At 40.6% G+C, this 23,398-nt stretch overlaps 1 protein-coding gene across 22 annotated transcripts in view; it reads right to left on the bottom strand.

Moving 5' to 3' along the window:
• The window catches only part of celf4 (CUGBP, Elav-like family member 4), a 119,894-nt gene that overhangs the window by 81,216 nt on the left and 15,280 nt on the right, over positions 1-23,398 (bottom strand). For all 22 annotated transcript variants that reach the window (XM_008409497.3, XM_008409494.3, XM_081607318.1 and 19 more), the window contains exon 2: positions 133-215. In XM_008409497.3, coding sequence (XP_008407719.1) covers positions 133-215 — 83 coding nt within the window. The remainder of the gene's footprint in view (positions 1-132; positions 216-23,398) is intronic.

Below are 23,398 nucleotides of genomic sequence, written 5' to 3'. Positions count from 1 at the left end.
CCCCCCCCAATCAGAAAAACATGGAGATTCCAACTGGATTTGAAATAAATACAAAGTACTGCATGCTTTAAAGACAAAAAAAAAGTGTGCGTTTGTGTCAGACTGTAGCTGCGCTGTGTTTGTATGACTTACTCCGGGAAGGGTCTTCTGCTCATGCAATGCGTTCTGGGCTTTCAGGGCTGACTCTCTGGCACAGTAGGTGAGGAAGGCACAGCCTAAAAAAAAAACACACACACACACACACACACAGCAAAGGGAAGAAGCAGAGAGAGATGGTTAAGTTTTACCTTAACTCGTCAGAAACATAAAGAGGAAAAAGTCTGTATTAGTCATTAAAAAATACTCAAATATGACACACACACACGTACGCACGCGCACACACACCACAGAAAGCCTGCAGCCACAGCTCTGAAACTCTGTCCATACAGGGAATTCACTTTGTCTATGTCTGTGGGTGTTTTGTGCACAATGAACTACAACCTAATGACTGAATAAACAGAATGTTCTTTCCCCCCCCCACACACACACATTTTACTGTGTAACAAATGGGAGCAAAGGAAGAAGAAGAAAAAAAAGAAACTGTGTGGACGTGTGACGATTTGTGTGCTCTGCTGTGTGAGAGCACCCATGCCAGAATCGACGCTTTTAATCTGACGAAGCTTTCTCCCTGGCAGTCTGAAATAGCAGTTATCCATTTGTCCATCGCACCCTCCTGGCTGCTGTGACAGGGATAGACAGCCTGACAGCTTCTCCCTCTCCCTCTCTCTCGCTCGCTCCCAGGCCCCCTCCTCCGCTCCTCCCTCCATTTTTCCGTCATCTCCCTGCTCCATATGCTCTGAGACTACCCACAATCCTCGGTTTTGTTAGCACCTGGGTTGACATGCGGGGGTGGAAAGAAGATGGAGATGCAGGAGGCACGAAAGACGACAAAGCCGCGGGGAACGCATAGCGTTCCCTCGCCGCCGTCGCCCCTCCCCTCCCCGCCCCGCTGACAGAGACTGTCGGAGCTGACAACCTGTCAATCTGCAGATCAAGGCTAATGATTCATGTGTTTGACAGTTTAATAAAACACATACAAAAGCTGCTGCACAATAGGCAGCAGTGTTACAACACAGCTTCAGTTCATGTTGCATCAGCAGGTGTTTAGCTTGTTTACCCCTCCGACCTCACTTCCCTCCGCAGAACGTGTCCTCTTAATTAATTGAGTCTATTTTAGTCCAATCTAGTGGTGTTAAACATTAAAACACTGATATTCCTCATCAACGTGAGAACTTGCTGTCAACATGTGCACCTAAGCTAAATATTACCAGCTCCCAGTAAGAAGGTGACTGCTTTAAGCTTGTTGTATTTATGTTTGAGACTCTTATTTTGTAGTAAGAAAGGAAGCGGTTTTAGAGCTGCAGTGTTGGGTTGACGATGAACATTTGGGCTGGTCACCTGCGCAGCTGCCTGCTGTCCATACTTAAAATATACTTACTTAAAATAAACTGAATATCTTCACAACTACAAGAGCAGCATAATATATTCTGGGTTCCAAAAGGAAAGAAATGTGAGATCACTGCACAGGGTCAGAATTAACATATTTTTACTCTCAGACCAAATAAACAGTAGAAAACATATAGTTTTATCTCTGTCTAAAAAAGTCCAACATTACTAAGAGTGAACCTCCAGAAACGGCTTGGAAGAAGAAACGGCTACAGAGTCAGGGATCGTATGATTTATACGAACTATGAGAACACAGCAGCTGGTTAAAACCATTGATGCTGACGACTTTAAGGTCGGTGACAACTTCGTAGTTTGCTGTAGGTGCTAAGCTAACGGGCTATTTGAAAGTTTTTCTGATTTGTGCATTAGTTTACAAGATCTAGAATACTTACCAAGTCTTAACTAGACAATTCTACGCTGGCGTTTAGGACCAATTAGTGCTAGTCGAGCATAAAAACATTACATCAGGACATTTTGCAAAGCCTTTATTTGGCTTGTGAAAACAGATAATAAACTTCCTCCCCCAAAGTATTGCTAAAGTCTTCCTCCGTACATGACAAAAGGCTTGTATCGTTCTATTAAAGCCCACCGCATGCACCATCTTGTCACAAACCTCCTACCGCGCTAAACTGTGAAAACTCTTTAAAATATCTAAAAACGGCTATCAGCACATTGCCTTTCTATATGATAAGTCTTCAGGTTTGATGCTTTTCAAAGGAATACATCTCTCAGTGAATAAAGAAGCAAGAATCAACCTTAAAACTACAAGAAAAAAGACAAAAAACTCATGCCTAGGCTTTGACAGATTCTTCTTTTTTTCATTTCTTTAACCAGACGTATCTGCAAGCAGGCTTCGGCAAACACCCTGCTGCCATGCAGCAAACACAAGCGCAAAGATACAAAAGAACCACAGTTTGCTCTGAAAACATCAAGGGCTAAACATTAGACGATTATCATAGACCTCTTCCCCCCAAAGACACAAACACAGTGCAGTTTAAAGAAAGCAAGGCCTTCTAATAGCTTTTCCCATTTCGGCTTCACTTTGTTCTTTCTGAATACCCCTGGCTATTTATTGTTAAAAGTCTAGGACTATATACTGTATGTGGGAGCAGCATGCCTGCCATCCTCCATGCTCCATGTCTTTAACCCCGGGTCGTCCTGATGGTGGGACACCGGGGAGCGCTGCCTGTTGGTGTTTTTAATTAACGGCCCTCTCTCTCATTAGGCGGAGTGGGAGCCGGCCGCTGACAGCGCTGCTACCTTCTCGTCCTCTCAGGGCCTGTCGCGTTAATGCTACATGCTAGCGCCGTCCCAGAGGAAACGCACACACACACACAAAAGCCTCTGATTCATGTGCCTGACACTCACTCACATGTTCGCAACCGATACATTCAACGTTGAAAGAAGGAACGAATCCGTCATTCCGGTCAAAGCAGCATCGCTGTGATCGTACTCATTTAACCTGAATTTGCACTTTAAAAGTTGGAAGATGATTTTGAATTTCATGTCTAGTTATTGTGATTTAATTGAATAGACAAATCAAAGGAAGCAAATAACTCTGAAATAGGAGGAAAATCATGTCTTTAATTACTTAATATCTTCCCCTTTACGCTGATACCCTGAAATAAAATACAGTCCGCTAAACTGTATTGAGTGCAACATAACATTGGCACCATGTGCAGAGGCTACAGCCCTCAACGTAGCTGCCCCTGATTTGACCCCTGGCTATTTGCTGCATGTCTTCCTCATCTCTCCAGCTGCCCTCCTTCCTCACCAGCTGCTTATGAATAAAGGCCACAAGTGGCACAAGAACCATAAAGGATATTAACTTACAGTAATTAAAAATACACCCGCGTGTAATCTAATTCCAGTACGAACACGGCTGATCTGTGCACCGCGCATGACACTGATCACCAGTCCACTGTGAAACATGTCGGTGGCGGCGTTGTGCATTGGGGAAACTTTCTGCTGCCATCTTGGAGCTGCCGGGAAGAAGAAAAAAACCAAGGCAGACAAGACAACGAATCGGGTAGCCATGAGCTTCAATTGAGCGGCTTAGAGCACTGGAGTCCAAACTTTTTGTCAAGTGAACAGAATTCACAGGCCAAAAATATAATACAAAAACATTTGTGGGAAAGGAATGTGTATATTGCTGTTTATCCACAATTTAAAAAGCGTTTTGCAAATTTTTTGGGGCTCAACCTATTTTTTCCCCACTTCCGACAAAAAAAAACAAAAGAAAAGAAAAAAAGAAAAAGAAAAACACAAACACACACCCAGCGCATGAGACTAGAATTTGGGTCTTTTTAAAGCATTATTTAGAAACCAGACTTAGTTGCACCAAAGTCTGCTTTTGAATAAAAGTCACCAGGCCCAATTTGTTTTGAAATTAAAAGGAAAAAGAGTGTGGCTAATTCATATTTGAATAATTCTAATTCTAATTTATCATTAATAATTTTGCTCTAATTAAAAAAAAAAAGCTCTCCATTTGCATCGATCACCTGCGCTGGCGGGCCACATTTGTATCGTTTTTGACTTGCAAAGTCACAAATGCCTCCTGGGGAGCACTTTGGTTGCCCCTGGTTTCGAATAATGAGTTAGAATAATAGAGAATCAAAGACTTGAGTCTTATCGAGGAAGTGTGAGAAAAAAAGCAAACAAAAACATGAAACTGTGACAAAATCTGTGCAATTACATTGAGCCTGAGTTATTGCGCGCTTCCTAGTCTGTAAATTCCATCAGCGGGAAACCTTTCAAAATCACACAACATACATTACAGGAGCTTCATAGCTTCACTTTTGCCATAGTTTTTCCCACTGTAAACACATTTCATAATCAGTTCTGACACCCGAAAATTTTCTAAACAAATTATACAATGCATTTATTTCTGCTGCTAACGTATTCACCTAACATTCAGCTTCGTGCCCGAATGTGACGTCGTAAATCTGATTTCTGCATTTATAAATCAGCAGTAAATGCCCCCACTTGAAAACATGATGTAGTGTCAGAAGCACAGATGTGAAAAAGAGGAGGCAGAGCTTGGTTTTATCACGCCTCATGCTGTCATCAAAATATTGCCAGTGTTACTGCAACTGCATGATTTTATACGATCATGCAGTTCTGTACGTCTGCTGCCAGTGAGCGCTGGGACTTATCTAATAGCCAAATATTACATATTTAGTTCAGTAAAATCAAATAAATCTATGGCGAAACACAGCAGAGACGCATACAAACTCGACGGCCACTTTATTAGGACCATCGTTTCAATTGCTTGTCGCTAGGATGAATAGTGGACCGGCCGATTTAATGCCTGCAGTACAAAGTATCAACAAGAGAACTTGTTGAAGATTACGCCAAGCATTGGAATGAGGAAAACAGGAAGGGATTTAGGTGACTTAAAAAAAAAAATAAAGACTTGGTTGTTGGTGTGAGACAGGACTTCAGAAACTGCTGAGCCACTGAAGTTTTCATGCACAACCATATCTTGGGTTCATAGAAAATGACCTGAAAAGGAGAAACTATCCAGTGAGCAGCAGTGGAGTGAATGAAAATGCTTGGCTGATTTCAGAACTCAAAAGGAAATGTGGAGAGGCTGAAGTAGATGGAAAAGCTGAAATAACTTGCTATATAGCCACGATCTTCAGACGGCTGCAAAACATGCAGCCGTCTGAGATTACACTGATTCTAGAAAAAAAATGATAAAAAAACAAAACTGATTATTTTGATTGAAATTGTTCAAACAAATCTCATACTGTGTTTCTGATGAATCCTTAGGGATAACAACTAACGACAAACCATCCGGGTGAATCCAGCTCATATGCAGCCACCTCATATCAGAAAAGTGCATCTGACTGTATGTGCACAGACAGCTTTACTGTCTACTTCTGTAATAAACAACATGTGGTTAGAAACAAACTTTCAGTGAAAAAAGAAAGTAAATACCTTGCCCTATGAGCAGAAGCAAAAATGTGCTTGAAAAAGGTGGTGAGGCGACACGGTTCTACAGTCTGCTAATTACGAGTCTGCCATGGATCCGTGTGCGTTATATTAGGTTCAAGTCGTACGGCTGGATATGCAGCAGCGGCCAGAGATATCGAGCCACCTTTCATTCTGCGGGTCTTCTGAAGGTCTCCCTCTTTTTTTTTTCTCCCTTCATACATAAGCTTCTTTTTTCAGTCGTCCATTTACCTGACTGCTTTCAGACTGATGCATGTTTTATTTGGTAAGCCACTTAACTCTGATCTATGAATCATTCAAGCATAAGAAACACCTACATCAAAGGACGAGCCGGTGCAGCTGCACAAAACTGACACCTTAGCAATGAGCCAATTTTAAGTTGTATCTTTAGGCTTCTTTGTTCCTGGGGGCTTGCCGGTTGAATCTAGAAATAATGCTAAAGATAACACAGCTTGACAGGCCTAAAATAGCACTTTTTTTCCCCACCAGTAAGGTGATTCACAAAGAGCTATTAGACGAAAAGAACGCACGTGCACGTGGCGCCGAGTCCAACGCGCTGACACACTTCCACATATGCACGCATTAAAAGTGACAGTCAACAAACGTTCAATTTATCATCATTGTCACAAGTCAGATGCTGGCAGTGGCTCTGGTATCTGACTAAGGCCTGCATTGGCCCAGGAGAGAGAGATAAGCTGTTTGTTTCTGCTGTCAATGCTGCCAATTTAGTTTCCCATCACTTCAAATTCAAATCAACAGTAGCGCAGAGGGGATCTGAGAGAATGTGCGTCTGAGACGAGAGGAAGAGATGGTGGGGGGAGAGAGAGAGGGGGAGGGAGCGGGAAGGGCAAAGGAGCAAAAGGAAAAAGGAGGAAAAGAACAGCAGAGAGGAAAAGCAGAACAGCACGGGATGCTCGGGAAGAGAGGAGGGGGGTTGGTAGAGCAGATAAGATCACCTAGCTTCTGTGAACACCATCCTCCTGTGTCCTACACTCGCTTCTTATCTCAACTGCTGCAGACACCCTAAAGGGACACACACCCACAGAGAAAGAGAGAGAGAGAGAGAGAGAGGGAGAGAGAGAGATGCAGAAAAAGAGTGAAAGACAGAAAAAAAATATGGGAAAGGGAAAGAGAGAAGATGAAAGAAAAGCAGCAAGGGAACGGTGGAGGCTGAATAACTCTGGTGGGGGAAGAAGAAAGAAATCCACCAACTGTCACCAGGCCTCTTTCAAACGGCAGATGTGCCAGACCGCGTTCAGCGCTGACCTTGCTAACTACTGAACATTTTGACTTTATGAGCTGACCTTTCCCGCAGTTCTCTGAAAAGTCAATTATGGAAAACTTTTTATGTTACGAATTTCCAGCGCCAATGAAAAGTGTTCATAGACCCTCAACTTTTTTTTTTACACACCGTCTCATTAAACACCAGAAAATCAAAGACCTTTTGGACTTTAATTTTCCTATTATATTATATTATATTATAATGCGAGTCATACTCTTGCTGCATTTGAGTTGTAGTTAGTTGCGAGTCACATAAAGACATTCCAACCTTTGTTTAAATTCAAGCATATTCATGTGAGGGATCAACTCTGTCAAAATCCAGATCCAAATCCAATTAATACTTAACCTAATGAATAATTGTTTCCCAGATGCTCTTCATTCACTCTGACTGAGCCTGAGCTATTTTGCAAATTAGAAGATTGCAGTCTACATGGTAGGACCCTGGAAGAGAAATCCCCCAAAAAGCCTTACAGGTCCTGCAGCTCTGAGTTACTAAAGTGTGGCTCGATGCATTTGTCAGCCACACTTTTCGTATTTTATAATGCAAAAATTGTTGAAAACCATGCATCCTCTTTCTTCAACTTCATCTTTATGCTCTTTGTGTTGGTCCGCCACTTAAAGTCTAAAAAGTAAAAATTAAAGGGCATAAGTGATTTTGCAAGGAACCATAAAAACATAGCTTAGCTAGTTTTCTCTTTCTACAGTTTCTGCCAACTGCATAGATTCTCGTACTCTGTGTGTTATCATATCTTTGACATCAAATCACAGTTTTTAATGAATGTTTGTAAAAGAGTGCTACCAGCTCTTGGAGGATTTGTTATCACTCCTGGTAAAGATGCATTAAAAAAAAAAACAACTCAAAAACTCAATTCAACCTAAATATGTCAAACAGCATCTTATGCATAACATCCTGATGTTTTTTGAAATACCAGAACATTTTGAATTAAAATCATGTATTCCCTGGCAATAATCTGAAAATGGGTTGACACTTATAGCCTTCATCATCACAATGATCCAAACCACTTTTTTTTTTACTTACAGAATTACAGACATACACAAAGTCAACGTTCATCCACGAGCATTTGACTGCCCAGATTTAAATCCCACAGAAAATCTGTAAGAGTTACTGAACACTAGCAGCCAGGACAATACAGAGCAGGAGCACCCAAGTGAATCAAATGGCTGAATTCCCTCATCAGGATGTCATTCAGCGCTGCAGAGGACTCGTAACGAGCCATTCATTTGATTCAGGTGTGATGGATGCGTTTAAAAGTTGCAGGATGGTAACTCTAGAGGACGGGGATCCCTAAAGTAGAGAGAGATCATGATGAAAGGGATGTTTGGATCCGATCTTTATGTGATCCAACCCTCAGAAATGTTACTGAACATGGTGAAGTGCTGCCTTATTGGTAAAACTGGGTTGTTTAAGTTGCTTAATGTCTTGGGTGTCAACAATTATGCAGGCAGTGACTTTGTGAAGAACAATAATTTCCCAACGTGGGATTTTCTTTCTCCAGAATAAAGGAATCTGTGTGAGATAATTCTGCTGCTGCTGCTGCTGCTGCAAAAAAAAAAGATTCAAAACTTTTCTTGCACATTTCTGAGCAGCCTTCCTAAGGATGCCGTGTGGGATGCGATTATTTTTTTCCAACCTTTTCTAACCGCTGTGCATTAAAATAGGTCATGTCTCATATTGTTATTTTCAAAGTAAATGTTCAGGTTTTTTTTCCTCCAAGTTTTTTTTTCTTTTTCTGTGATTCATCCTTTCTGCTTGTTTCTTACTGTGACATTGCTGAGTCTTGATCTCGCTTGCTGGGAGGTCCTTGTAAGACTCGTTTCATCGCTCGGCATCTTTGCTTGGATTCAATTGAACTGAAAGTGAACGATCGTCGCCTTAACGGCGCCTCGTGTCCAAGGGGCTTAAAGCATTAGAGCCTGTAGTTGTCTCGGGATGAATACTCCCTTGATTGGCATTAACCGATTTTCTTTTTTTTTGTTTTTTTGTTTAGAACGATTAAGCACGGATGTATAGTTACTAGCAGTTTTATGCACTGCTCCGTTATATCAAACTCGTAAATGTAATTTTAATCATCCTCTGAAGGGATAAATAATTAAGGAGGCAGGTCATAATATTTTGTGAAGTACTTGCTTTTCATGTTTCATTAGGACGTCAATAAAAAAAAGTGATGTGGTTGTCACCAAAATATGCGGTGGATATAAAATATCTATGCACCTCAGTTAAGGTGGAAAATGTTTGACGTAAAATAACACCAAGATAAATCATTTAGGAACTTTTTACAACTTCAATATGACCTGTAGTGTTACAGTTTAATGGGAAAAAAAGAAGTAGTGTGTGAAATTGAATAAAAATAAAGAAAACTGAAACAATTAATGTTGTGGCTGGGCTCAGAATTAAACAGCACAATCAAAATCACCAGCAAAAGCCATCATCAGCAGGGAACTTAAATACAATCAGAGGGATCTTAATGTCAGAAGGTATCACTCAGGAGAAGGGTACAAAAAAAACATCCATCCATTTTCTTGCACCCTTTTTCCCTCAGTGGGGTCGGGAGGGGTGCTGGTGCCCATCTCCAGACAACGTTTCAGGCGAGAGGCGGGGTACACCCTGGACAGGTCGCCAGTCTGTCGCAGGGCAACACAGAGACACACAGGACACACAACCATGCACACACACACTCATACCTAGGGGCAATTTGGAGAGGCCAATTAACCTGACAGTCATGTTTTTGGACTGTGGGAGGAAACCGGAGTACCCGGAGAAAACCCACGCATACACAGGGAGAACATGCAAACTCCATGCAGAAAGACCCCAGGCCGGGAATCGAACCCAGAACCTTCTTGCTGCAAGGCAACAGCTCTACCAACTGCGCCACTGTGCAGCCCACAAAAAAAAAAAAACATCCCTACAAAATTAATGAAAATGAGAAGAAAAGGTCAGGAAGATGCCAATAGGTCTTCAGCAACACAAAAAGAGGAATTTCTTGTGAAAACAATTCTGCATTCTTCATAAATCTGGGGTATGGAGTGGAGTGAAAAGAGGGAAGCCTTTTCTTACAAAGAAAAACAACCAAGCCCAAATATAGTTTGCACAAAATCATTTCAAGTTTTATAAAACGTGGGAGTTTTTTAGCCATAATTCCATGTAAAAAAAAACAAAAAAACAACGCTGCACGCTATAATAATGACGCCACAGTTACGGTGAAGCACAGTGGCATCTGCGTCATGCTGTTTATCCTCAGCTGGAAATGAGGCCAAGATTAGATGGAGGCAGTTCTTTCAACCTTCTGATAAAAGGAATACATTTAAAGGAAATTCATCTTTTAGCATAGCGGCTTTGAAAAGCAAAAAAATAAAAATAAAAATTATAATCCAAGTCAAGGAAATAATTGGTTCATCAGAAGAACATTAAAGTTCTTCTGATGAACCAAGGCTATTTTGGAATAGCCTGGTCAGAGTACAGACCAGTCGACCTGAAAATACATTCAGATACATACGCTCAAAGAAAAATGAGCAAATACTTCCAAATCAAGATGCTCCCTGCTGATAAAGTCCTACCCAAAACAAAGTTCTGAAATTGTTCTTGATTGCGTTTTTTTCACCCCACCCATCCATCCCCACCCCAAAATCCTGGCGTTTGAGCAGGGTTTTAATTTATATTAGCTTTACTGAAAAAAATCCAACAGCTAACTGCTCCAGTCCGTCTCAAACTGTCTGTAATACTTAAACGATGCTGTGAGGGAGGCACACATTTGCCAAGAGCTGCTGGAAGCCAACCGCATTCGCTGCAAATAAAAGATACATACAATCAGCAGCGGGATGAGACAAAAGATCCCCCACACTGTGGCTGTAACATAAAGTCTGATGATTGCACTGATTATGCAATGTTTAACTCTTGTTGCAGATCTGACCTTTGTCACATCAGCGGCTCCGGTCCAGGACCGGGGAACCTCTACTCTTCCAGTTCTCTTCAGACACTAATTACCGTTCTACTACATTTAAATGAATTAGCCACTTGCATCATTATTGGACACATGAATTGTTTCTTTTTTTTTTGTTTTTTTTAAACCATCATGCACTGCCTGATGCCACCCAAGACTCCAAAACGTGAGGGACAATGTTATTGCACAGAGTTCTCTAATTAACTCGTGCCTATTAATTCAGGGACTGTAACAGAGTGACATAAAAAGCTCCCCACCCTCTCGCTCTCTCTTCCTCTTCTTTTATTCCCTGCCACAGACGGGGCGCAACTCCCAGTGATCATTTAAATATTTCAGGACATCTTGGTAAGAGCCCGAAATGAGTCAATAGCGTTAAAACGAGCTCTGCTGCAAAAGTCCTGCAGCTCCGCCTCGCAAAAACGTTGCCATAAAACTTTGTATGAGGCTGTCCAATTTCAGTCAGTCAATAGAAATTCCCATGTTTCCCTCCACCTCGGTTCTGTTAACACTTATCTCCGCCTGAAAGGGAAAGCAAAGGGTGTCCTTGGTGTTGACCAAGGACACCCTTTGCTCAATAAACACAGGAATGCTTTTTTACGCCCCCCCCCTCCTCTCGCTTTTAAAGATTGACCTTAAGACAGGAATGTTCTGGCTAGATTTTTGTGAATGTTAAACCTTAGATATAACTCTTCAATTTAGTGTTGAAACTGGTCAGAGTAAAGATAAAAATTCTTGACTCATTGTGTTCGGGGAAAAGGCATAATACATTTTGGTCTTTTGGTTGTGTAATGAAAATGAGTACCACAGAGAGCAGAAAAAGAATATTTTTATAAGGGTTGTAATAAAAGAGCTTCTGATTAAAGAATGATACAGCTGCCCTTGTACGGCTGCAGCTTCTTTTCTCGGTATGAGGCTTTCGATTGCTGAAATTCAGCGTGTGTCTTTTTAAAGCTGTGAAACTGAAAGAGAAAAGTTAGCTGCAAAATGTAATTTTATAATTCCTCTAAAGTTCATCGGGGCTTTTAGCCTTCAGCCACTTGGATGGCACAGTTGTCAATAAATAAGATTACGTCACACTCCAAACGTATTCCAGGAGGAACGTGGGAAACCGCTGCTGTTGCTCTACTCTGGATCGATACACCTAGTATTGGTAACATAAAGATTTGCATTCAAACAAAGAGTTACCAGTTTCATTTGTGAGGATTATGAAAAAGGAAAAGTCAAAGTGAATTATGGGGTGCTGGTTGGCGAAAAACGTTAAAAGTCTGACTCTAAGATCATTTCAGATTATATTTAAACTCCTTAACACAACGCTGTTGAGCCACGACATATTATGACTATACACTGATTCCATGTGATAAAATGTCCCATGTTATTTATTCTTTATGCAACTATTTCTGTAACCTGCTGATGCTGCAGCTATAACTGTTATTTTATTTTCCTATGTTTTACGTTTACCACTATGGCCCAGGACTAATTTCAATTGTTGGAGACAATAAAGGATATCTTTCTCTGGATAACATCGCTTAAGGATTTTGTGTTGCTCTGAAAGTGATACACAGTTTGTTTTGGTTCTCATTAGTTGGTGCAAACCAGTGAGATTGCGGCTGCAATATTTTGTAAGCATTATAAATTACAGCCCCGTCACACTATTGCATATCTCCGTTGAATATATTAAAGAAGACCTGATGCAGACGCTCTGTCTGCACCAATGAAGATTAATTCACCAAAGCGTATTAAACTGTTGGAGTGTGTACCACTGCAGAGGCGTGGGGACCGTTTCTGATTAATTCAGCTAATAACCCTGCAGTTTATAGAGAGCAACTTTCAGCAAAAGAGGGTCAGGTAATCATTAAGACCGGAAAAAGGAGAGATGGTGAAACCTCTGCAACAGAGCTGTGCACTTCACACCGCTCATCCCAACACGTACACAGGATACAAAACAGAGGGACATGAGAGGTGACTGAGAAACTTCATACACATGACAGGGGTTGATGTTTCCCTAAATGCCCCTCGAATATATTTACATCTGGACTTATGCAAATGTGTTTCTAGATACAATATTTGAGAGCTCGTCACAGCAGCATAATATATTACAACCAAATTTCAGGAAAGCGATAGACTCAAGAAAAAGCAGCAGAGAAAGCAGGTAATGTGTTACTCTCTTGGTATCTTCTTTAACCATGAGAGGGGGAAAGACTAAAGTGGACATCTATCATCTTAAGCTAACTCCAATCTCAGAAACATCGTAACCTTTAAATTGCCATCACATTTGCATTGAACGGTTATTTCCACCAAAGCCGGTGATTATTTACATGGCCATTAGCGCCATGGAGTGGTGCGACAACAGTATTCTGCCGGTGGCAAGTGTGTCACATCTACGGCAAAGTAAAAAATCAATACAATCATGTTCACTTAAACTGACGTTGTTTTGCTCATATCAGACAATTACCTTCACCAGAAACCCTCTGCATGTCCCACTCTCAAAATGAGCTGCAAACTGTGAGCTCTGTGGTGGTTCCTCAACATAATTTACTGTGAAAATAATAATTGGCTTGACTCAAAATAACAACTCAAAACAACTGGAACAGAGGCTGGCTGAAAGGGTCATAAAATAGCACCTGAAAATCTCCCAATCAGCTCCTTCAGACTAGCCAGAAACAATTAGCAAACTCTTGGTGATACTGTGCATCTGCTGAGCTCATTATAGGAGAAACTTCTCAGTGCAACGCTTGTGAAAACGTTGCTAAGGGGCTAATAGAGGAGTCGTGTTGTGATGATTTTCTGAAGGCAGAGTTTCAGAGTGTTTAAAGAGACAAAGGCCCAATTTCAGGAAGTTAAATATCAAAGTCAAATTTCTTTTAAGTCATGTTTGATATATTTTGCATTCTGTAACACCTGAAGGGAACATAGTTACTTGACTATGCTATAAAATGGCACCATGTGCTTAGAAAACACATAATACTGCCTCTTTAAGAATTTAAGTGATTTGCACTCATTTCGAAGGAAACTTAGAATTAGATGACACATCTTACTACTGGATCAGACCTTTCAGTGTTGCTCCTATAAACAGCAGTTCAATAAAGCAGACCAGCCACTAACACCTCCTTCACCTTTGCTCACCTTTCAGATCATTACTCAGCACGGAGAAAAGAGGCAAAAGATAGGAGCTATTTTAGGGGACGGAGCCAAGGTCTCCAAGAACAGGGCAACTTTCTCCTGTGTCATTTATAATGTTTAACTTGCAGCTATAGACCCTGATTAAATAAGAACAAGCCCTTTCCACCGTCCAGCATGAGCTCAGAGAGTGATGCTGTGCTTTGTGTGTGAAGGAAGAACAACAGAGAAGTTCAGACACTCGCATCTTTTCATCTCGGAAAAGCAGATCTTAAAAATCCAACAGTTGATTCAGAAGCTAATCAATGCTGGTCTTAAGTCTGGTGTTATTTTAACAGCGAGAAGAAAAACTAAAATTGTAATGAAAGAGTAGAGGTGAATTTGTTCGCACTGTTCTGTAATAGTTGATTCCCCGGTCTTGTCTTTAGGGAAGCGAGAACCTATGTGGTTCTGAAGGAGACATTTCAATAAACTGGGGCCAATTGCAATGATTTAATCTTTTTTAACAAAAACATTGTTCTTCACACCACGTGTGCAAAAGAAATGAAGGAAAATAAACATACAAGCAAAATAAAGGCGCAGGGTATAATGACGCTGTTCTTAGAAAACAGCACTAAGTTGTTAAACTTCCTCTTCGAAGAGGAAGTAGGAAAAAGGAAAACAGTATCTTTAAAGATCCTTCCTTTTCTGTCAGCTGATGAAATTTGACTCATAGGGTGTTTGGCAAACCACCAACATATGCTTGAGAATTAGATTTTTTTTTTATTCCTCTCTATATGGTTCTAGATTTTGAAAGTGGAATTATTTTTCTTTGGTTATCACTTTCTGGTGTGGTTTATTGTTGATGCAATATCAAGGAATATCAGAGCACTGTTCAGTCCGCTGTTTCAAAATGGTTAAGAGAATGGATCAGCTGCACTAATGAAATAACTTTGTTCTTCGTTATTAAAAGGTCATTAAAAGAGCACAAGGAACTTTGGAGGGATAAAAAATTACCTTTTTATCTGACTAAAACAACTTTTAAGTGTTATTTTCTTCCACAGTAGTATAGACAGGTACCACCACATAAAATGGATAACAAAAATTTCATGACAAGACGGAGAAAAATGAACTGCCTCCAGGAATGGTGTTAGCTGCAGGCGGTAACACGTCCGACGTAGGCCCCGCCTCCACGAGCGGCCATCTCTAAGCTGTCCTAATCGATTGGCAAAGGAGGGGGGGGAAAGGCCAGCTTTAATGTGTTGCATGTGAAGGATTTACTGGAGAGCAGAGCCACAGAATCAATGGAGTAGAAAATGCATCATTAGGACACCCCGTCACCCATTGACACCCACCCCACCCTTGTTCCCCAACACACCCTCCCTCCCCCCAATTGCCCTCCGCTCCACTGAGCCCCCACTGCCTCACGGCTCTGGACAGAAAACTCAAGCGAACGCAGACACACGCTTGTGTCCACATGCAGAAAGGAAGGCCTGATACGGGACGCTATAGAAGGTAAAGCACCACCTCAGACGGTGCTAACAGGACGTCTGGTATCGCATTGGAACTAAAAATCCTGAACATGCACACACATTTCCTAAATGGTCCCCAGATGGCAGGGTAGGAATTAAAAATGTCTCGACCTGCGTCCCAATATCCTGTCAGACCAATCTACTCACCCTCCTACCTACCTCAGCCACTTTGTCAGGAAATGTTTGGGAGACCAAATTTAGCTTCTCATGACATGAATTATTAAGCGTGGAAAGACACCGAAGATGAACCCAAAGTCTGCTGCATCCCAGGTCAGTCGTTTAGTCAATTTATGGATGATAACTCACTTCATAGTTTAAAGGAAATTGAAGGTGGACAATTTTATATCAAAATGTACAGGATCTGATCCTTAGTCTAAAAACACTTTTTATGAAAGGTTGGGGAAAAATGACCTGACTTAGTGATGTTAGAGAACCTTGATATATTTCTCTGTTAAAAAAAATACTGTAGTTTAAAAAGTCTCAGTAGTTACTTTGGCTGTTCTCATGTACAAGAGCAACTAGTCAGCATGTATCAGGGTCCAGATTGCGCATCGTAGATACTGACTACATCTTTATCTATCCATTTAGTGATATGTGAGTCTTTAAGACTTTTTCTGTTGTTTTTTTTTCTTTTAAATGTTGTATGCTGTGCTGGGACAAACACATTTCTCCCTGTTTTGGGGATACATTAAGTATCTATTGGTCAAATACAAAACTGTAAAGCTAAAAAGTTGCTAGTCTATATGTTTTCTTTGGAGTAAGGCAAAAAATATATACTCTGACTGCTGCAATAATGACACATTTCTACTGGGATATTAATGTTAGTTTTATCATAGTTGTTCTTATTTGGATTTTGACACTAAAGTAAAAGTATGTTGCACACGTTCGTTTTAGTAGTGGCTTTTACCTCAGTAGCAGTGATAAGTGGGTCTGCTTTCATTTCCACTCTGACTTATTAAGTTTAAGCGTTCCTAAAATCAGATTTGACTTGTACAAAAGGGTAAAAGCATAGCAGCCATCTTAAAGCCAGTTGACTGGCAGTGAGCAGCAACTGGTGGGAGAGACGCAACTCAACGCTCCATAGAGGTGAACAAACGTCCAGTCGCTTTCTCTGACATCTCATGAAAAAGACCATGAATGTGGTGTCTCTGATCTTTTAATTAGCAGTTAATGTGTCTAAATATGACAAGTCACATCAGCCTACTCCTCTAAGCCGCTCCTGAAGACAAGAAAGACGAAAGAGCATGCCGTTCATTTCAGGCAGATGTCTCTTGTCTTGTTGAATTTCCTGCAAAAAATTGTTACTCTTATCAACTTTCCAATATTTGCAGTGAGAGCAATAATTAAAACACTTAAAATAACAAGTATTGTGACCAACAAGGTCAAACAAGTGCTTACGCTAATGTCACTACATCGCACAGTGAGAAAAATAAATAATAAAAAAAACACATTTCAATGTTTGTTCTTAGAAAACAGCACTAAAGAGTAGCATCACCAGGGCTCCATAAGGATTTTTGTGTTTTGCAAAGCTCTTCACTACAGTTACCAGTAATAGATGAGCATACTGCGGATAAACAGACAGATACCATAGATGCATAGAGTTCCTTTATTCCACCATGGGAGGGGTCCCGTGTCCCGTCCCCTTGGTGAAACACTTACAGGATAAACACTCCTATTAATATTCCTCTGTGTTCCTCTCCACTCTACTTGCCTCTCTTCTCCTTTCCTCTCCCTGTCCTATTATCCTGCCTCAGCGGACATCCTGTCCTGTCCCATCCGCCTTGCCAACCTGCAAGACGGAGATGAGAGGATGATCCAAATGCAGGAGGGGGGACATGAATCATTACACTTCCTGTTGTTGCCCACTGTCAGGGGAAGGAAGGGAGAGGACACCCTGGGGGGCTCCAATTGATTCCAGAGACTTAATTGGGTTTATTAGCCAAGATGTTGGGCCCCACGAGGAGGCTCCCAGAGGCCACTAAGTCCCCCCTACCCCACCCCACTCACCCATCCGCCACCCCATCCCCTGTTTTCTGAAGGAGAAAGCCTGCGTAATTGTTTTCCCTCCATCTTCTGTGTCATTGTCAGATGGGTCCTGCGGGATTATTAGCAACCCTAGGTCCCTCAATAATTCATCCAGAGCTATTTATACACAGATGGAGAGTCCTCTAAAGTCTCCCCCTGTGAGATTATCTGACGCTTAGACAGACAGAAAGACAGACAGACAGACAGAGAGAGAGAAAGAGAGAGAGAGAGAGAGAGAGAGAGAGAGAGAAACAGGGCTACAAAGGGAAGAGCGTGATGGACAGGCACATAGTAGAGAGTAAGAAGGATGGAGTGAGGAAGTCACAAAAATAAATGCAAAGACGACCAAAGCGAGGCTGACAGTGTATAAAACAGTGAAACGGAGAGACGGCATCTTTTAAAAGTAGACACAGTGACGGTAATTCTGCCGTGCATTGAGTTTCAAGGTGAAACTCTCTCCTTTGCTTTGCCAAAGTGAACAAAAGCACCATCCCGGGAATAGCACAGCCGCAACCAACACACATTAATGGCTTTTAATCCTCCCCACCTCACCCTCCACCACCTCCACCACCAGCACCACCTTTCTTTCCTCCATTTAACACAATTAAGATGTTTGCAAAGCTAACATGGACCGCTAGTCACCATAGGAAGGACAGATGAAAGACGTTCAGGGATTTCCATATGCAAAGTAAACACAGTTATCCGTCCTTTCTAACGTGTCTGCGCGTAATACCGAGGAAAAAAAAACAATCAGCTGTTTCTTAAATCGCCGTATAATTCTCTAACACAACAGTAATGCATGAGCATGTAAACATCGGCGACTTAAGTGGTGCTTAATCCTCAACACATTGCGGTCGAACTACAAAGGGCTGCAGGACTCCCTGCCGTGAATGACTTTACAGAAACCTATGATTTTCAGACAGCAAAGTTGGGCTGGGGGGTTGGGGGGGTGGGAAGGGGGGAGTTGTTTTATTGTCGTCAGGCTAACGAAGCCTTTGGCGCACGCGGCTGATTTTCAAACTCTCTTTGTTGGCTCTCCAGCCACAGATAATTATATAAATTCATTCCCCTTGGCAGTCGCTTTTATCAGGCTCATTTCGAAAGCCTGGCTTCCTCTTGGACAAATTGGGACACTGAAAAGGCAGATAGGAGTGATAGTTTTTACATTTTGTATCAGTGGCACGTTAATCAGGGCAAGAATAGCTATAGGGAAAAAACTCCTTGTAGGAATCCGGCCATTTGTCTGTAACAAGCAGCATAACAAAAGTTGTGCGTTCATCTGAAAAGTATAAACGCTCTTGCCTCCGCAAAAAATCTCCGACCACTAAATGACCGAACATGAAACGGTTCTGAACAGCTGATTTATTTCTAAGTTGCAAAATAAACCATAACATGTTTTAATTCATAGGTCCAAGTTAAGCTTTTTTTTTTTCGCACACAAAACACCTGAAACATTTATAAAATTTGTATATTTAAAATTTTAACTAATAAAAAAGGAGTTTAAAAAAATTTATGTAAGAGCCAGTTACGCAAAGGAGCGTCTTTTAAATTTAATTAACTGTCATAATTATGAATACAGTTGCAGTTTATCATTGCTTTCACTGGTTATGTGACTTGTTCGAGGCATATCAAGTCTGAGCGCTGCAGACAACTTCCAACAACCACGACCGGATAAGCCGCTGCAGATGACGGAGGGATGTCTCTGTGGTGGCATCACGTTTCATCAATGCAACTTTTGCAAATAAATGTAGACTAATAAGTTATAGTTTTTATGGTTGCTAAGCAATTTAACTTTGCTACGCTTTTTCTGCTTTGAAGAGTTCCCCTTGAAGGGCTGTAAATCATAAACAACTAGCTCAGAGGAATTTCTCCATCTCCACAATTCCTTTACAGCTTCACCTTCTAGCAACCTTCTCACCATGAGCTTTTTATTCAATAAATAATGTGCAGCATTAGAGCTAAATTTAGTGCTAAATTCAGAACGATGTACTACTAAAAGAGTTGTTAGAGATCCTGCTTTCACTGAAGGGTTATGGTCTTAATAGTAAACAAAGTCCTGCTATGGATCCCATACCTACTCACATGAACTTGGTCATATCTAAAATCAGAGCATTAATTAAAATATTTCAAACAGTCAGAATTGTGACAAAGAAACCCAACTTTTCTCTGTTCACCACGCATGGGAGGATTTAACGTTGTTGTTAGCAAGTTGCAGCAGAGCGTTTCATCTTAAGGTCACCGAGTCTCCATGACGACGAGTTATTTTAAGTATTTTGTTCATATATTTATCAGCTCTCCAATAAAGCCACAAACGGCTGCACATCCTTCACTGAAGCGGCACACTGATTGGATGAAGCTAAGGCTATTTTCCTGTTTTCTACAGAATGTTTTCTTTTTTGGAAATTAACTTCTGTTCGCTTTTATGCCAAATAGCTTCTGGCTTTCTGTGTTTTTGTGGTGTTGATGAATTTTCCACACAGACAATGACAGCAGCAAGGCACATGGAGAAATCTTTCCACACCAACTAAAGCAGAGTACGTACAATTTTGACCTGCTTGCCATCTCCTGCTTCGCGACTACAGGTCCAAACTAATCACCTCAGTGTCACTAGAAACCTGCATGAGACTGCAAGAGACCTCTGAAGCCATTAAATTATAAGTCTGACATAATTTGCTTAAGACTTTCTGTCCAGATAATGATTTGTGGAATGAGCTAATGCTCTGAATGGCAAAGAATGAACCCAGCTGAATCGAGCCAACTCAGTTTTTTTTTTTTGAGCCTTCAGACATACACAAAACAATTTTTTTTAAGATTTCCTTCTGATTCATAAAGGGAGGAGCTGATCATGCGTTATCTGTGAAGACGAGCTGTAAAGATGCTACTCAGAGGACGACAGCGTCTAAGATCAGCAGCACTGAAGGAGTTTTGAATTCACCTCAGTAGATTGATTCCTTTAGTGGAAACATGGAAATTATTTCACGTTTCTAGAAAACTAAACTCCATGTATAAAACAAAGTTTAGGGTGTAAAAATAAACACATTCTGAATTAACTACAAAGGGGTTACTTTATAATCACTAAACTGAAATAAATAACTGCAAAAAGAACAACAAAGGAATTTATTTAGCAGAGATTAACTTTGATTTTTGTTGAAATCAGTTGAACAACAACTTTGACACATTCACACATTTTTAAACCATCCAATCTTGATTTTGACGTACAAATTATACAAAAAGCGCACAGGATTCCCTGAATCACAGTCAAGATTTGGTCAGAATTCATTTGTAATTGAAGTGAAAAAAGTTTTTCAACCTTCTTTGCATGTTAAGCGATTAATGGACCCTAACAAACATTTACCTGACACCTCAAGTTTTTCAAATGGCTGCCGTCAACTTTACCTTGTTGACATTTTGAACTGTTGCAATTTTTGGGAGGCTTCAACGTACCATATTTAAAGTTTTACCCATTGAGATGCCTGGTCCCAACTTAGACAACCTATGATATTACACTTAGTTTGGTGAAAGGAAATGTGGTATATGTTTTCATCTCTATGGGCGAAAGATTTCTTAGTTATTTTTGTTGGGGTCAAAGGTCAACTTGCCCAAATGGGCATTTGAATCACTTATCAAACTTCAGTGTACGTATATAAACATGCATGCATGTGGTTGATGTCGGGAGATGCTTAGAGTCTGATGAAGACACATTCAACAGAGAAACTGAAACCTGTAGTGAATTAGTGAACAGTGAATTAGTGAACTAGTGAACACTGAGTGAACACTGAAATAGTGAACAGTGAACTAGTGAACAGTGAATTAGTGAATGCTTTAATAAATACTATGAAGATCAAGTATGTGGGCCTTTCAATCTTCCCATAATGGGAGCTTTTGCAGCTGTTTACCTACTGATGTGTGTAACTATCTTTCTTCATTCAAATAGGGAATGCTTACAAATGTCACACCGCAGTGCATTCTGGGTATTTGGTACAAGTACGCTAAAATGTAGTGTACATGTGGCAGTCGGAGAATGAGACAGAGTGATAGAGACACAGAGGTTTTCATGACTGAATGAGACATTAGTTGTGTATATTTTCATCCTTGTTCTTACATTGTTTTATATATGTAGGTTTAGCTTTTGTTATTTTATCAAAAATAATCCAGACAGTTGCTGATGACTTTCTGTGGTTGCTCCCTGATGACACATCAGGTCTAACGCAACAAACTAGGTGTAGACAACATAGTAATTGGTAGCATGCTTATTTCCAAAGTGAGAAAGAAAACAGACAATAGGATTAGTTATTAAAATTATTTAAATCTGAATTGATCATGTTCAGTAATCACTTGAAAGGAGCTGCTTTACTTTAGTGACAAATTCTGTCTTCTTACTTAACTTTTTGGTATCAGGTTGACTAAAGACATTGGTCTAGTGAGCCACTGATGTGGACTGGTTGTGTGTGGCGTTCAGAAGAGCACAGTAAGATTAATACGAGTATATAGGGTGGATTTTGGATAAACATATACACTCTGTGAAGGGTTATAATGGTCAAAATTATGACATACAAAGATTATGTGTTGGAGAAGAGAATTTAAATTATATATATATATATATATATATATATATATATATATATATATATATATATATATTTTTTTTTTTTTTTTTTTTTTTTTTTTGGGAAGTTTAGCAATAGCATTACTGCTAAAGTCAAACTTCAGAGCTAATTGAGCTTTTTAACTCTGAGGCCCATCTTAGCTGTGGTTGTAAGGGAAAATGTTAACACTGCACCTTGTTAGAGCAGATTTGTAAAGTTTATTGCAGTTTCAGTAAAGTTTAATCAGAATCTAACTCAAGTATTCTGTTTGTTTTCAACATAAGAGGACAAATTAGCTGAGCAAATGATCTAAGAAAATTGAAAGAATTTCACAAATATAGTCAAGACTATTTTTTAAAAGTTTAACTAATCAAAAATTGTTATCACGGACTAACCAAATAACATGCATGTAAACCAGTTAAATTATAACAATCAGTGATGTTTTATAAAACTAAATCTGGTACCTATAGGTAGAAACAGGAGATCAGCTTCTTGCTTTCTGTACTTCTACATGCAAACACAACTAAACCGCAGCTCCAGATTTACGTCTACACAACATGAACAAAAGCAAAGATATGTGAAGAAATGTGTAAACCCACGCATAACAAGGGTAAAGTAAGAGCTGTCCCATTAACATGTCAGATATGGAGGGCACTTGTTTATTTACCCACGGGGCAGCTGGGAGCCGTGGGGGTCTAATTCTGCTCCCGTCTCCGGAAGGTCATTCTCCCCTCTCGAGCCATGATGGCCACAGATTGGTGCTTAAATCTGGAAAAACGCAGCCTATAAATTACAACAGAGGACAGAGAGGTCAGAGCTTGGCATGGAAGCGGGCCAGAAGCCATCAATCTGCTGGGGCCAGAGACGGCGACATCTGTCTTTGGGAGTCCCTCACTCTTTCTACTTCTATCTCCGCCCGGCGCTTTCCTTTCAGCCCCTCTTCCACCGCCCTTTAATTCTTTTGACTCGCTCTGCGCCTGACATTGGACAATCTCCGCTTTCCTCCATTTTTAGTCTCTCTTTACTGTCTCAGCTCTATCTTTTTTATATCACTCTGCCTCTTGATACTCTCTCTCTCTTTCTCTGGTTTTGTGTGCAGCACCCACCCAATCACTCCTCCATGGATCCCCCTTGCCTCTTTTCATGCATTCTCTTACATCATCCCTGTTTCAGCAACTCTGTAATTCTCCTTCCTTCTCTCCTGCTCCCTCCCTGTCTTGAGCTTCTTGTCGTTTTACGCTCTCTTGCACCATCTCCCTCTGCAGCGATATGTTTTGGTCTATCTGCTAACCAACCAGCAGGACAGCATAAAGCCTTTATGTTCTCTTCCTCAGTGTTATCCCAACATGATTTGAATGGTTATATCTGAAGGCAAAAAATGCAGGGCTCAGCACAGCACTGGACAAAGGAAAATAGCACAATGTCTTTCCATAAACATGTGCCACATACACAAGCGTGTTTTTTTAGGTGTTCTGCA

This window comes from Poecilia reticulata, chromosome 5 (assembly GCF_904066995.2).
Source record: "Poecilia reticulata chromosome 5, P_reticulata-male-v2, whole genome shotgun sequence".
Taxonomy (NCBI): Eukaryota; Metazoa; Chordata; class Actinopteri; order Cyprinodontiformes; family Poeciliidae; genus Poecilia; species Poecilia reticulata.
Note: the sequence above shows the minus strand (reverse complement) of the source record. Positions and strands in the feature narration are given on the sequence as shown.